The following is a 15,564-nucleotide window of genomic DNA, read 5'->3' on the forward strand; positions in this document are numbered from 1 at the left end:
TCAGCAGCCTTTGCATGATCTAACACACCACTTTGTGACACCCACACTACACAAAACCCTGCAGTTAAACATACGCCAAACTTCAACAGCATGTTGTCGTGTATATTTGTTACAACAATTCACCCCGACATCCTCTATCATAAGCTCTGGTCCTACAACTGGAGCCTGTATGCTCACAAGGCATTCCACTGAAGTCAACGGGGCACCGCTCAGGCATATGTGGCTGCAGGGTTTAGGCATTCCAGTGTAAGATATCTGGGGCAGGGATTTTGTCTGTAAAGCTTTACATGCAGCTATGGCTCTGTAACAGTGATCAACACAGAAAGGGATTGGAGGCTAGATAAGAGCCTAAACGATCAGACACTTCTCCTGATGAAAAGTGCTATGTGTGAGCTATGGGGTATTATCCACACTGTCTAGGCCTTAATTGCACAAGAGAGGTCAAAACTTCGGAATTATGCTAGGTGTCTGAGTGTTGAAAGGCTGCTGCCTACATCACAGGAGCCATAGGCGTGAACTGCCTGGTGCGCTACAGTTTCATCAGTGGAACTATTTTCATGGTATTAAAACTTTACTGAACCGTTGCTTTCTTAGGTTGTAGATTTTCCCTGGGGGTGTGGGAAGCCAGCTCACATCTGCTTGGAGAAGCAGTAAGTGACACAGGCCACATGAGGGCAGTCTGAGGGGGATGCAAGAACTAAAACGGGAAAAATGGCGACAAACGAAACAGATGTTTAAAATTCCTATTGTTTTAAATAATTCAAATTGTAAAACTTAGACTGAAGATCATCGTTCAGAACAGAGTGTCCCGTAGACGCAGGGTTACATGTGCAAGGGCAGCAGATTTTAGAGTGTAAATACAGGAAAAAAAACAGTCTGAGTTTTCATAACAGGAAGACAGATCAACTGTTCCTGTGATACTTTGCCCAGTCCCAGACATGCAGGGAGCCATCACTTGCTGCTGATAACAACATTTTTGGTTTCCAAGGATGCCAAGCATGTGTTGTAACCAGGGGAAAGTCACTGCCGTTGTCCATGCCACTGAAGATATGTCCTTTGTGACTAAACAGTGGCTCTGCTTCTCCACCAGACTCAGGCCAGCTCCGTGTGTCATAGATGTGAACTGTTCCATTGAAGCCTTTGTTAAAAGAATAAAGAAGAATGTCAGATTATAGAAATGGGCAACTGTTCAGCTTGGTCCAGAGCCCTAACTTGAACTCGCACTGTAGGGCAAGTAACACTGAGGAACACTGCACTCCAGTTCACACATTCCACCCGGGCAGGACAGGAGAGATTGAACAGGCTACAGTCCTGGAGTCAGAGAGACCAGGTATTTATCCATGACTGGAAAGAATATAGTACAGGCTCAGGTAACTTGAGAATTCATTCACCTACATTTGTACCATCCCAGCTGAGACAAGACCTTGTGTTCATGGTGTCCAAATAGGAACACTGCCTGGTAGCCTAAATCTGTATATATGTACATGATTGGCACTGTTGAACAGACAGCATTTACCAACAGCTTCCACACAGTTTCCAGAGTGAATTTGCTTTCTAACTAGAGGAGGAAACTAGCTCTTCACATACAATAGGGTGACAGCTATTGGCATATACTACAGTACAGAATCATAGGACTGGAAGGGACCTCGAGAGGTCATCTAATCCAGTCCCCTGCACTCATGGCAGGACTACATAATAACTAGACCATCCCTGACAGGTGTTTGCCTAACCTGTTCTTAAAAACCTCCAGTGACAAAGATTCCACAACCTCCTTAGGTAATTTATTCCAGTGCTTAACCACCCTGACCGTTAGGAAGTTTTGCTAATGTCCAACCTAAGTCGCCCTTGCTGCAATTTAAGCCCATTGCTTCTTGTCCTATGCTCACAGGTTAATGAGAACAATTTTTCTCCCAATCCTTGTAACAACCATTTATGTATTTGAAAGCTGTTATGTACCCCCTCAGTCTTCTCTTCTCCAGACTATACAAACCCAATTTTTTCCATCTTCCCTCATAAGTCATGCTTTCTAGACATTTAATCATTTTTGTTGCTCTTCTCTGGACTTTCTCCAATTTGTCCACATCTTTCCTGAAATGAGGCCCCCAGAACTGGACACAATACTCCAGTTGATGCCTAATCAGCATGGAGTAAAGCAGAAGAATTACTTCTCGTGTCTTCCTTACAACACTTCTGCTTATACATCCCAAAATGATGTTCGCCCTTTTTTTTTTTTCTTTTAAACACAACACAGTGTTACATTGTTCACTCATATTTAGTTTGTGATCTACTATGAGCCCCAGATCCCTTCCTGCAGTACTCCTTCCTAGGAAGTCATGTGTGTGTGCAACTTATTGTTCCTTCCTAACTGGAGTACTTTGCATTTGTCCTTATTGACAATTTCATCCTATTTACTTCAGACCAACTCTCCAGTTTGTCCCAAACATTTTGAATTTTAATCCTATCCCCCAAAGCACTTGCAACCCCTCCCTGTTTGGTATTGTCCACAAACTTTATAAATGTGCTCTCTATGCCATTTATCTAAATCATTTATGAAGATATTGAACAGAACTGGATCCAGGTCCAATGCCTGATAACTACTACTACGAGACAGTATCTAAAGCTTTAGTAAAGTTAAGTTATACCACAACTACCACTTCCCCTCCATCCACAAGACTTGTTACCCTGCTAAAGAAAGCTATCAGGTTGGTTTGACATGATTTGTTTTTGACAAATCCATGTTCACTGTTACCTATCACCTTATTATCTTCTAAGTGTTTGTATACTGATTGCTGGATTATTTGCTCCATTATCTTTGGAGGTAATGAAGTTAAGATGCCTGGTTTGTAATTCCTGTATGGTGAGTGCTGAATGATTCTACAGCAATGTGAAGGAGCAATCTGTGGTGAGGAACCTGAGATGAATTCAGGTCAGTGTAGAGCACTGATGGAAGGGGGGAGGAAATGGAGAAGAGTTATTTCACCTGGGGCCTGATTTTCAGTAACTGGAGACCCAACTTGCACGTATGCATTTGCTTAAGCACTAACCACACATGCTAACCAGGGATCTGCATGCACACCTGAGTTAAGCGTGTGCACAAAAGCAGGTGCAGGCCTGGGATTGCACTCAGAGCAAATGCATGTGGCTGTATTTGGGGAAGCTGCACCCACTTGCCATCTTGTCCCAGGCACTGCGCCAAACCCTACCCTGCTGTAACTCGACTGAAGTCCATGGGTTACACCAGGGCTGAGTCTGGTCCATCAAGTTGTTGTCGTCATTTTAGCACTCTGGGAGATGAAACACACAGCTTATCTCCATCATGGTCCTAGGAATCACCAGTCACATAATCTCACTCCAAACTGACAAGCCACATTATAACACAAGGAATCATGGGTAGACAGATCGCCATGGGACAAGGCTTCCAGTACAGAGTCAACCAGATCTGAAAACACATGGCAAACAAATCCCCACCTCCCGAGAGTTACCTGAAATGGCAAGGCATCCGTCCAGAACAGGAGCCCAGGAGACGCACAGGAACTCTGCGCTTGGGCTCGCTGCAGAAACTTTGCACTTGGCTGATTTCAGAGGCTTTGGGATATTTCTCAAGTCCGTTAGTGTGAGCTGTCCTCCAGATGAGAGGCGAGCTATAGTGGGTGCATTCACATCAGAGCCCTGCAGACCAGGACTGACACCCATGCACCACTGCTCCCCACTGAGTGCCGAAGGAACGGATGCATCACCCAGGGGACTCTGTGGCTGTCGAACATCTGCCAGGCACAGCTGCCCCTTCACGCAGCAGGCCAGCAAAGTATTACAGTCCAGGAATTCCAGGCCACTGACCTCCTCGCTGCTACTGGAGGCTAAGAGAAGAGGAAGAGAACCTCAGACTTCACAGGATGCTCAGCTACAACTGCTAGGTTCAGAAATTGCAGGGGTGACAAATAGATCAAACACAGGGTTAAACACATTCCCTTCTGTGGAAGCAGACTTGGAAGCTGCTTTAGAAAGTTTTCGGGCAGGACTAGTAGCAGGGAGCTGGTGTATGCCCTAGGTCTATTACAGTACAGGCTCAAATGCTAAGGGCCAGGTTCTGCTCTTGCTGGGGGGAGTTAACCCCTGGGCGGAGGAAGTGCACAGGTGAATCTACCCCAACACAAGGGTAGTTCCAAACCCAAATCCCCCACTCATCAAACTGCATACGAGTAAGGCTACAAGACCTCCATGACAACAGGGAGTCCCGCAGCAACCCAGTCTCCAAAGGCGGCAGGGGACCATCCTGCAGCTGACCAGCTGCCATGGGGGTGTAGGGGGGAGGAAGGGGGGGAAATGGACCCTGCACCACTGTGGGTGGCAGGACCCCTGTAACTGACCGGCCACAAGCAGGGACCCCTGAGCTGTCCAAGGGCCCTCCTGCAGCTGCTGCACGCAGCCAGCCCCTGCCTACCCCCCTCACAGCTAGTTGCAGAGGGACCCGGAGCTGCTCAGCCGCCTTGGGTGGTGGTGCCCCCCACCCCAACTACTGGTCAATAGGATCCCCGCAGCTCTCCATTTTGTCAGGGATGTTTTTAGTAAAAGTTAGGGACAGGTCACAGCTTCCATGAACTTTTGTTTATTGCCTGTGACCTGTCCATGACTTACTAAAAATATCCATGACAAAAATCATAGCCTTACTCATGAGCCCCCAAGCTATACTCTGGTCCTCACCACTCAGAGCTCCGCTACTGACAGAAAAGCAGCACGTTGGCATGGTATCACGGAGACACAAATGCACAACGCCAGCTACCTTTCACTATCGACCTGCACTTCCCAATGCCCCCTCAGTACAGCCAGCCCCAGCTGCTGGACATCTGTAAGCCATTGGGACTAGTAATTCAAGTGTTGTCTCTCAGGAGTTGGATCTGTTGGGAGTGAAGACTTATTTAGGCCTGACAGAAGCCTGCTGTGTATTTTAAGAGACTGTTCTGATAGTGTGTAACCCAGTAAGCAAAAGGAGAACTGTGTATGTGTAAGAAATTGCAGAGTAATTATGCTTGTGAGAACAAGGAAAGATAAAGTAACTAAGAATCTAGAAGAGACCAGTGTGAACTAACACTAAACCTGTACTGATGGGAGAGGAGAGTTAACTGTGGTGAGATTTTCCTGATGAGCTTCCAGCTGGTGAGTAACTGACCACTACTTGCTAAGTGTTTTGCCTTAAAAGATTATGTAGACCCATCTGCTGAGTAAGTGAATATCAGTCCAACAGGGCAGAGAACCCGGATCCTGGAATGTGGAATTATCCAGGCTTTGGACAGAGTTAGGGTAACATTTACAGAAGGGACTAAGATCCATTGACTTTCAATGAGATTTAACTACCTAAATCACTATGGCCCCTGCGCAGTGGAGCTCAAAAGTGCCAACACACAGGTTATTCTGAGACTGTTGCATTGTGGGATTGCAGCTGGGGGACTGCTTATACTGGTGCAGGTGTGTGTTCATGCTGTCATTGTGCCAGCAGAACTTTACCAACTGGGAGCTTGTATCACTCTGAAATGGAGAATAACTATACTGGAAGAAATGGAGGAGTTTGTCAGTAGGAGGAAAAATTAAGTGTGGATATGCACCAGGCTCAAAAAAGGGGAGTTTTGCTGGTACAATTTTCTAGCATAAACCACAGCTGTCATAACTATAAAGGGAAGGGTAACCACCTTTCTGTATACAGTGCTATAAAATCCCTCCTGCCAGAGGCAAAATCCTTTCACCTGTAAAGAGTTAAGAAGCTAAGGTAACCTCGCTGGCACCTGACCCAAAATGACCAATGAGGGGACAAGATACTTTCAAATCTGGAGGGGGGAAAAAAGGCTTTTATCTGTCTGTGTGATACCTTGGCTGGGAACAGATCAAGGATGCAAGCCCTTCAACTCCTGAACATTTAGTAAGTAATCTAGCTAGAAAATGCATTAGGTTTTCTTTGTTTTGGCTTGTAAATTTGCTGTGCTGGAGGGAATGCGTATTCCTGTTTTTGTGTCTTTTTGTAACTTAAGGTTTTGCCTAGAGGGATTCTCTGTGTTTTGAATCTGATTACCCTGTAAATTATTTACCATTCTGATTTTACAGAGGTGATTCTTTTACCTTTTCTTTAATTAAAATTATTCTTTTAAGAACCTGATTGATTTTTCATTGTTCTTAAGATTCAAGGGTTTGGGTCTGTGTTCACCTGTACCAACTGGTGACAATATTATCATCAAGCCTTCCCAGGAAAGGGGGTTTAGGGCTTGGGGGAATAGGATTCCAAGTGGTCCTTTCCCTGTTCTTTGTCTAAATCACTTGGTGGTGGCAGCATACGGTTCAAGGACAAGGCAAAGTTTGTACCTTGGGGAAGTTTTTAACCTAAGCAAGTAAAAATAACTTAGGAAGTTTTTCATGCGGGTCCCCACATCTGTATCCTAGAGTTCAGAGTGGGGAAGGAACCCTGACAACAGCCTAGGAGCAACTGAAAATATTCCGCTTGGTCTACAGCACAGGTTCAGAACCTTGGGGTTATATCTGGGTTCATGGTGTTGCAACCACCACCCGCTCTTCATGGCTAGGTAAGAGGATGCCAAAAGCTATGTTTTGCTGCGACGAGGTCAACATATGGAAAAGTTTGAAGATAAATTTGTTGTAAGTGCCTAAGGGACTCAGGTGCCTAAGTCTCATTGGCTTTCATTGGGATTTAGGCACTTTTGAAAATGTTCCCCTGAAAACCACTGGCTTAAAGAGTGCACTGTTTAGGTAGTCTATTGGGAAATCTCCCCCTAGCCCCAGCTTTAAATACCTGCTGTGTAGATGTTTTTCTTTGATTCAATCTCTGTAATTTGGACATTGTTGACTCTTGAGCCATGAAGGACACAGGGGGTTCTGGTCAAAGTGGTTGCAATTTTAGTCCAAGGTTTCTTGCTGTCATTTCCCGTGGGGATGGTACTTATGGATTTAATAACATCTATTTGAAGGAGACACATAATGAACTATAACAGTGCAAGTACTGAATTACCCGTAGTTACATTTTTTTTTTTAAGTGTTTTGTGAAGATGCATTACAATTCAACCCACAGTTGATATTTTAAATCCTCTTCCAAAGGCACAAATACCTTTCACAATAGTTGAGCAGGTATGATAAAATGGTCTACTTAAAAATCTAGACAACCCAATATAAAAGTGTTAAGCAGGTCACTTGTTTTCAGTAAATGACAGAATAAATAAAATAATTGCAATAAATACTTAGCACTTCTCTTCCATAAACTTCACAGTGCTTTACAAAGTGGGGATCTCCCTTTGACAGATGGGAAACTGAGGCACAGAGAAGTGATGCAATTTGCAGTAGGCCACAAAGGTTCAGAGTGTAGAGTCCTTGTTTATACTGCTGAAAGCTCCTGCTTCGGAGTGATGCCAATGAAGTGAATGGTACAACTCCTGTGAGTAAGTGCTTGCAAACAAGACTAGGGGATTTACAATCTGGCCCAAAGCAAGTCAAAGACAATAATGGGAACAGATCTGAGGTGTCCTAACTTCCAGTCTGACTGGGCTGCTGCCCTAGTGACAGCACAGCACACGCCAGTGGTTAAAAACATGAAATTGTCCTTTCAGCTAAACATCTCTGAGGCCAGTTGCAGTGCAGGGGATTCGGCCATGTAGCTAGTAACAATGAGTGAAGATCAACTAAATGCATCCACAGACAAGTGCTGAAAATGGACTCGAGGACCTATAATCTGCACTGTGCAGCGGAAGCTTCCCAACAATGGAAAGCTCAGATGGTGGGTCAGAGCCCCAGCTCGCTCCTGGCCAACTGTGGCTCTCTACACAACATACAGGCCAAAAGTTTCCAGTGACTAGTGATTTTGGGGGCTCAATCTGAGACACTTTAAAGAGGCCCAATTCTCAGAGATGCCGCTCACCCGCCCTTCCTGGGGGGTCTCAGTTGGGGCCCCCATAATGCCCAACCTTTTTTGTCCTCCATAATTCCATAATGAGAATCATTAACACTCTGCCCTTCTCTAGCACCTTCCATCCAAGAGCCTCCAAGTGCTTCACAATTAGGGGAGGATTAATACACCTGACCCCCCCCCCGCCTCCGGTGAAGTAGGGAAGCTCTAGCCCTCTTGGGCAGCAGGGCTGAGCGAGTTGCCAATGGTACTTTATACATCACCCGTGTTGCAGGAGGACTGTGCAGAGAGGAGTTAGCGGCAGACTGTTTACCTACCAATTTAAACTCGTGTAACAGCTGCTCAGACATGCACTCACCAGTGTCCTCTGCTGCCAACTGCCACACCTGCAGGGAACTATCTGGTGGGCCACTTGTTACCAGCAAGCTGTGAAAACAAGGAAACCAGATGCAAGCTCTTCATTAATGGGAAGTGGCCTTTCCCTTCAGGGCTGGTACATGCTGGGATGACTGGTATGTCTGTTCTCTCCGTTTCCTCCCACCATGCCCACAGCTCAGGCTCTGTTACTCCCATCCTGCACCTAGGGCAGGGACAGGCACACCTGTGGCATTAAGCTATGCTAGTGCTGCCTGTATTTGGGGACCTTGCAGGAGTCTGCCTGGTTCCCACCCCACCGTAGTTAGAGCAGCCCCAGGGTGATGTCATTTATTTAGCATATTTGCAGCACATACCAAGACTGAGCAGAACAACGTGAGCAAACACCGAGGAAGGGAGACTAGCGGAGGGGAATCCGCTGAAGAGGTGGGGCGAACAGGTAACAGAAGTTAGCTGTTTCCATGGCCCTCGAATGGCCATGAGACAATCCTTGCAGAGCGTCCAGCGTTCTCCTTGGCAGGGACACTCCGGCCCAAGAGAAGTGAGAGTCCAAGGCATAGCAGACAGTGCCAGTTGCTCGAGTCCTTGGAGAGCCATTGGGACCTAACCGACACCCAGGGCTGCTTTGCCTTTTCGTTCCTGCCCTGCTTTAACGTCAGCAATGGACTCGCTGCCTCTAACTAAAGCACTGGAAAATATGCAGGGAATGATCTGTGGCGGCTTGGGGAGAGGAGGGGGAAAGGGGAGAAGGAGCTGAGGGTCAGTGAAGGAGGCTGTTTGCAGGAGCTGCCTCCTAAAAATGCCACCACCAGGGCAGTCCTTTCTGTCCCCCATGGAGCTGTCAGTGGTTTCTCACCAGGAAGGGGTGCTGCTAACACTGCCTCTTCTCTACAGCTGCTCCCTTTCTGCTGGCTCCCCTGATGTCCCCTTCCCTGCGTGACACATGACAGGACAGCAAGAGTAGAGCGACCAGCTGCCCCATGAACCCCACCAAACAAGCCTGAGCACTTCTGTACTGGGGAGGCAGGGGAAGGAGATATCCCAGAGAGTGAGATACCTAATGCACCTCTCCTGGGCGAGGCCATGTAGAAAAACTCCATAAAGGGAGGACCACCAGAGGAAGAGAAAGAAGTGAGTCAATGGAAGGCACAGGGGAGTATACACAGGAGCGCATGGGGGAGGGGCCAGGAGAGGCAACATCACATCAAAGAGGGCAAGGGGTGAAAGATGGTGAATTGGGGCAACAGCAAGAGAAAGTGAGAGAGGAAACTGACCTGGCACGGAAGGGAGAAGGATGGAGCCACAGCCCTTTCAGCTAGGGGATTTTCACATATGTTCCTGTTTTACCGGACCTCCCTTGGCAGATAGCCCGAGTATTTGGGGGGGTGGGGGCGTTCTTTAGAGCCCTTGTTATGTTCATTTTGCTGGCCAGCTATGTTAAAAACTGTCAAGTCTTGTCAGGTGGCTCTTAAACTGGCCAGGGAAAGGCGAGTTTTCATCGAACAAAACAATCCAACACATCCATTCAACAGGAACAAGAAAGTCCCCATCCATATACCTGGTGTCTGGCACATGCCGCAGGCCGTACACAGGGTGGTCAGAAAATCCACCACGTTCCACCTTGAAATCTCTCTCGGGACACAAACCCTACAAACCAGAAGCAGACAGATGTCGTTCTTTAGCACATAATGCCGCTAAATTCAGCATACCTTCACTCTTTCAAGGTAACCCCCGGGCAATACGTCAGGTCTGTAAGGGCTGAACTCCTCCGTCACAGTTAATACGGTTGATTTATGCAGTGTTTTTCATCCTGAGAGATCCCAAAGCACTTTGAAAAACTGATATGCAGGGAGTGTTTCTGCACCCAGCTCTGGGGAGAAGCCTAGCATATGACCATTGCACAGTCTGGGACAAGACATGAGGAATACTATATCCAATACAACTTCAAGGGGATGACCAGAGCTGGGGTGTGGCCAGGCACCAGGGTTTAACATTCCTGCTCCTGGAGTCATTGGAGGTTCCAAGGCATTTCTCATTAGCAGCCATGACTTTGGATTTACAACTCACCTAAAAGACAACATCTCCAACAGCAGAGTGCCCTGTTCCCTCAAACTGGGGCACTGGCCAGCGGGGAGCATGCCACCCAGTAACCAAGCACCGTTTTCTGCAGCACTGGGAAGCTCGTCCATTTAAGTACTAACTTAGTCTGCTTCCACTTTGCCTGGGAGATCAGCAGAGAGCACAGCACAAGATGGTACAGGAGAGGTACCAATACAAAAACGTTTGTCGGGGGGTACTATGGTATTTGTTCTAAGTGCAGAGAGATGCTAGGGGTTCCTTCAGAAACCCAAGGGTGCGAATCTGAAACACTGCCAGATCACAAAAGTTTCTGTTCTGGGGGTGGGGATGAGAGTCTGTCAGAAATGAGGAGAGGTTCTCAAATGACAACATAGGGAGCAAACTGGCAGTGTGGTCTAGTGGACAGAGCACTGGATTGGGACTCAGAAGATGTGGATTCTATGCCCTACTTGCCTGCTGGGTAACCTGAGACCAGGGGCTTTGCTGCTCTGTGCCTCAGTTTCCCTGTCTGTAAAATGAAGACAATGAAACTGATGTCAGATGCAGATGTAGAGTGCTCTGAGATCTATAGAGAAAAGTGCTAGAAGAGCTAGGTATTCTTATTCTGCATGCATAGAGTCTGCAGGCACTTAGTGCGGTAGAGGAGTCCAAATTTGACTGCAAATGGATTATTTAAACTAGCTGAGTAATGAGGGTACCAAGAAAAGCAGCCCAGGAGTCTGCACAAACTAACTCCAGAGCAGCTGGTCTCCACACATTCATCCACACTGCCCTGCGATAGGAACCTCCTCCTAAAACTAATTCTCCAAGTCACTTCTCTCTCCTCTTTCAATTCCTCCTGAAAACTTACCCCAGCCCTATGACAAGTCAGTCCACGCTCACAACCACAGCGCCATACTCAGATGGAAACGTCAAGATGCATCCATGCCTTCACTGAGTGATCTCAAAGTATCTCTTGTTCTACCTTGTGTATCTAACCAGGTCATGTCTACATGCAGCCTGCAAGTTCTTCAGGGGGTAGACCCTGTCTTTTTGCAGGTTTCTGTAAAATGCCTGCTGGCTGTGCACATTTGGGGGAGATAAAGAATTTGAATACCACACAGCCACCATCACCTGCTTCTCTTTCACATACAGTTTTTGAGGCAACAGAAGCTGGAGAATTTCATTTCTTCTGGAGTTTTCATATCCCGCTACACAGACACCTAGAGTTACAAAAGAGACAATGATGAGATGAGTTCAGGATGAGCCTGCTCATTCACTGGGAACAATCCTCTGATAGGGAATTTAAGAATTAGGGTGTTAGCTGTACTGTGGGAAATCTGTCTCAAATCACAACGTGCTGCCATTGGATCAATTTACCTCTCTCCTCTACATCTGCAGAAGTCTCACCCTTCTAACCCGTTTTTTTCTTCTACTCTGGTATTTTTTACCCCAACAAACTTCTCTTTCATTGTTTTCCCATCTCATTTTACTCTCCACAGAATCACACCACTGTCTCAGCTACAGCACATAGTGCTTGTCTAGAGGCACCAACTGGAGTTGCTGACACACACCTAATCAATTTCACTTGGCCAATGCTGCTGGAGGAAGTGCTACCTGCACAGTCCAGGGGGTGAAAGGTCACAGTAAGGTAGGAGAAGCATCGCCATACAGCAGCATTCCCAATCCCCTACAGCAGCCGAGGACTGAACCTGTGTCTGGCACCTGCATGTAATGCTTCCTCAGCAGAATGAGCTTGACAAAGATCCTATCGCTTCTACTGCTGCTCCTGTTAAGGCCACTGGAAGGGTGTTGCAGACACAAGCACAATTTTCTTAGACTGAGGCAAGGTTGTAGAAACAATAAAGGCTTTTATGGCAACAGCCCCTTTGGTTGGCCAGTCTCCTGCTCCCTCAAAAAGTCCTGGACTGTAGGGTATGTATTACAGGGGACAGACAGGTTTCAGAGTAGCAGCCGTGTTAGTCTGTATTCGCAAAAAGAAAAGGAGGACTTGTGGCACCTTAGAGACTAACAAATTTATTTGAGCATAAGCTTTCATGAGCTACAGCTCACTTCATCGGATGCCTTTTCATGAAGTTGATAGATTTCCACTCTATACGGCTAAATTCAGTGCCTTGCATAATGACAGGTTTCAGAGTAGCAGCCGTGTTAGTCTGTATTCGCAAAAAGAAAAGGAGGACTTGCAGCACCTTAGAGACTAACAAATTTATTTTGATGAAGTGAGCTGTAGCTCACGAAAGCCTATGCTCATATAAATTTGTTAGTCTCTAAGGTGCCACAAGTCCTCCTTTTCTTTTTAGGGGACAGACAGAGGCAGCTTTCATAGGGATGGCAATGTCTGGGGATATGGAGGGAGGCCAACATAGATCCACAGGAGCTGAAGGAAGAAGCTATATAGGATCTCTTGGGCTGAGTTGCTGCATCAGTTTCAATAACCCTTCTCCCTCTTAGATCCTCTCCAAAGTGCCTATCCCCATGGTGTCTGGGGTTGAAGGTTTGTAAGATCTTCATCTACTCTGTCTAGTCTACAAGACCCCAAAGTCTGCAGTTTCAGGTTAACATTTCCTAGGAACAAAAAGGTTAGATGTACTGCTGCAGAGGAGAACTGACACTGGAAAACAGTGATTCCAGCTCAGCCTTGTGCTCTGTATGTTTCAGAAAAAAATATTGTGGTTTAGCCTGACTAAAAAGTCTGTTTTTGCAAGAGCACTCTCACTCTTCGTGGGCACATAATTCTGAACCCTCCCTCCACCAGGAATGAAAACATGTAAACCGCTCCAGGAAGATCCACGTAACATGGCAGGCCAGGAACACAGCTACTATAGCCAACATGAGTATATACCAACTGTCACTGCAGTCTCCCATCCTATAGTTTCCTTTTTGTTAACAGGTCCATGTACAGGCTCTGTCACAGAGTCTGTCTTATTACACAGACAGAGGTCAAACTGCACCTGCTCGCACTAACCCTGAATTCGGCTCAAGGTCATGAATCTAGGAGAAGAGGCATTAAGAAAATTAATATGAAGCAAAATGAATTAAATGGCCAACAAGCCATGGGTGTGGATGTTTCAGAGGGATGTTAATGGGATACAGAACATTTCAACTAGTGTCCGGTGATTAAAAAACAGTTCACAGGAACACAGAAACTGCCATACTGGAACAGATGAGCAGTCCATCTAGCCCAGTATGCTGTTTCCGACAGTGGCCAGAACCAAACGTTTCAAAGAAAAGTATAAGAACTTTTCAGCAGCAGATGTATAATAATCTGCCTGAACGTAGGCCTCCTCCTGATCTCTAATAGTGATTGGCTTAAACCCTGAAGCACAATGCTTAAAATCCCTGCCAACATTTTGTCATTAATTATAACACTGAATATGCCTGAAGCTCCTGATCTACCTTCTCTAGATCATTCATTATTTTATACACTTTTATGATGTCCTCTTTTATTCATCTCCTTCTAAGGTAAGAATCCTAATCTTTTAAATTTGTCTTTTTAATAGAGTGTTTGCAGGTCCTTGACTGTTTTTATCATTGCTCTTCTATGAACCATCTCTAACTCTAGTTGTTAGTAAATTATCATCATCTGATGGCTGTTGAGTGGCCCGTGTGAATTAAGTCTGGGGTCCATATCACAAAATTTACCACAGTTGATTATCTGCAGTGTTGTTGTAGGCATCCCAAGATATGAGAGAGACAATGTAGAGGAGATAATCTTTTATTAGACTGACTTATCTTGGTGGAAGATACAAACTTTTGAGGTACACAGAGCTGTGTGACCCAAAAGCGTGTACCTGCCACCAACAGAAGTTGGTCCAATAAAAAAAATATTGCTCACCCAACTTGTCTCACTCCAGATTAATTAGCAGATGACCTAGCCACAATCTTTCCAGGGAATCTTCTGGAAATCTATTCTGTACCTATTGCTGTGGATTGACAGAAGAGTTCATCTCTCCAGGGCTGTTAAATGGGCAACTTTCACCAGCGCTAAATTCACCCAGAAATGAATATGGGAGCCACCAAGTTCTGAAAACAGCGACTAATTTTGCCGAGCAAACACAATTGAAAGGACTCACTTTTTTCTCCTATCCATTCAATGACTCTTGTCGGCTCTTGGAGCTCAAACACATGCAAATCATTATATCTGAAAGCAACAACAGCAAAATGGCATTAGAAGCGGGGTGCTGGAGGAATTTGCATAGTGGGGGTGCTAAGAGCCACTGAACCAACCTGCAAACCCAGCAGGTGATGGAAACCACTTCAAGCCAGGGGCTGCGGCAGCACCCCCAGCAGCTGGGCATGAGAACAGCCCCCCGGGAAGGCAACGTCTCTCACAGGCAAGTGGCGGATGCCCGGGGCTAGGGCGCTAAGCATGAGATCGCTCGCGCGCGCCTCGTGCTTCCTGTCTGCACCGCCCAGGCCCGTACCATCGGCCCCTTGCTCACCCGGGGACACTGAGGCAGGCAGCGGGGAAGCCACTTGCCCCAGGCCAGCGGCAGGGCCCCGAGCCGGCCCCCGCGCGGTGAGCCCGGGCCGCTCTGGGGGCTGGGACCCGACCGGCGCTGACGTGCGGAGGGGAGCTCGAGCCCCGGGGGTGGGGGGAGGGGCCAGGACCCGGCCGGGATCTCGCGGCGGCCCCGGGCCCCCGGGCGGGGCACTCACAGCCGCAAGGACTCCAGCAGCCAGGCCTCCGCAGACTCCTCCGCCATCCCGGGCCGGGCGCGCGAGCCGCCCAGAGCGTCACGTGGCCGACGCCTGCCCCTCCCCCCCGGCTGTCACGTGATCCTCCGACACGTGACGCCTCTGGGCTCCTACCATCCCTGCCCCGGGGAGGCGGCCCCGCCCCCCCCGCGCGAGCCCAGCCGCGTCGGGGGCCGGCCGGCCCCGAGCCCGCCCACTGCGGCTGCGCAGCCGCCGCCTCGCCCAGGCGCCTTCCTCGCCCCCCCCCCAGCCGCCCCTCCCTCTGCGCATGCGCACAAGCCGCTCCGGCCTGCAGCGCGCTCCGTGCGCGGCGCGGGGGCCGGGCCTGTCCGCCCGTGGCCCCGGTTCCCGCTGGGCTGAGCGGCGTCAGGCCACCGGCCGCCCGGCCCCAGGCCCTCCGCGCAAGGGGCGCCCCGGGGGCCGCACTGCGCGAATGGCCGTTTCGGCCCGTGCGAGGGGCCAGGCCGCGGCTCCGTCCGGCCCCGGCCCCGGCCCCGGCCCCGGGACCCTCCTCT

General features: G+C 48.1%; 1 protein-coding gene across 4 annotated transcripts; it reads right to left on the reverse strand.

The window, feature by feature from the left end:
* Positions 1-733: 733 nt before the first annotated feature.
* WDR73 (WD repeat domain 73) lies at positions 734-15,156 on the reverse strand. 4 transcript variants are annotated; one of them, XM_038371396.2, is made up of 8 exons: positions 15,011-15,156; positions 14,425-14,492; positions 11,465-11,553; positions 9,831-9,919; positions 8,256-8,323; positions 6,794-6,958; positions 3,483-3,857; positions 734-1,138 (listed from the first exon to the last, which is right to left on the reverse strand). In XM_038371396.2, the coding sequence occupies exons 1-8, from the start codon at positions 15,055-15,057 to the stop codon at positions 903-905; spliced, it is 1,137 nt and encodes a 378-aa protein (XP_038227324.1). In that variant the 5' UTR covers positions 15,058-15,156; the 3' UTR covers positions 734-902. The 4 variants fall into 4 exon arrangements, with proteins under 4 accessions (XP_038227324.1, XP_038227314.1, XP_038227344.1 ...); XM_038371386.2 differs by lacking the exon at positions 15,011-15,156 and adding an exon at positions 14,579-14,664; XM_038371416.2 differs by lacking the exon at positions 6,794-6,958 and having other exon boundaries at positions 15,011-15,153.
* Between the last annotated feature and the right edge of the window lie 408 nt (positions 15,157-15,564).

The sequence above is a fragment of the Dermochelys coriacea genome, chromosome 1 (genome assembly GCF_009764565.3).
Source record: "Dermochelys coriacea isolate rDerCor1 chromosome 1, rDerCor1.pri.v4, whole genome shotgun sequence".
NCBI lineage: Eukaryota > Metazoa > Chordata > Testudines > Dermochelyidae > Dermochelys > Dermochelys coriacea.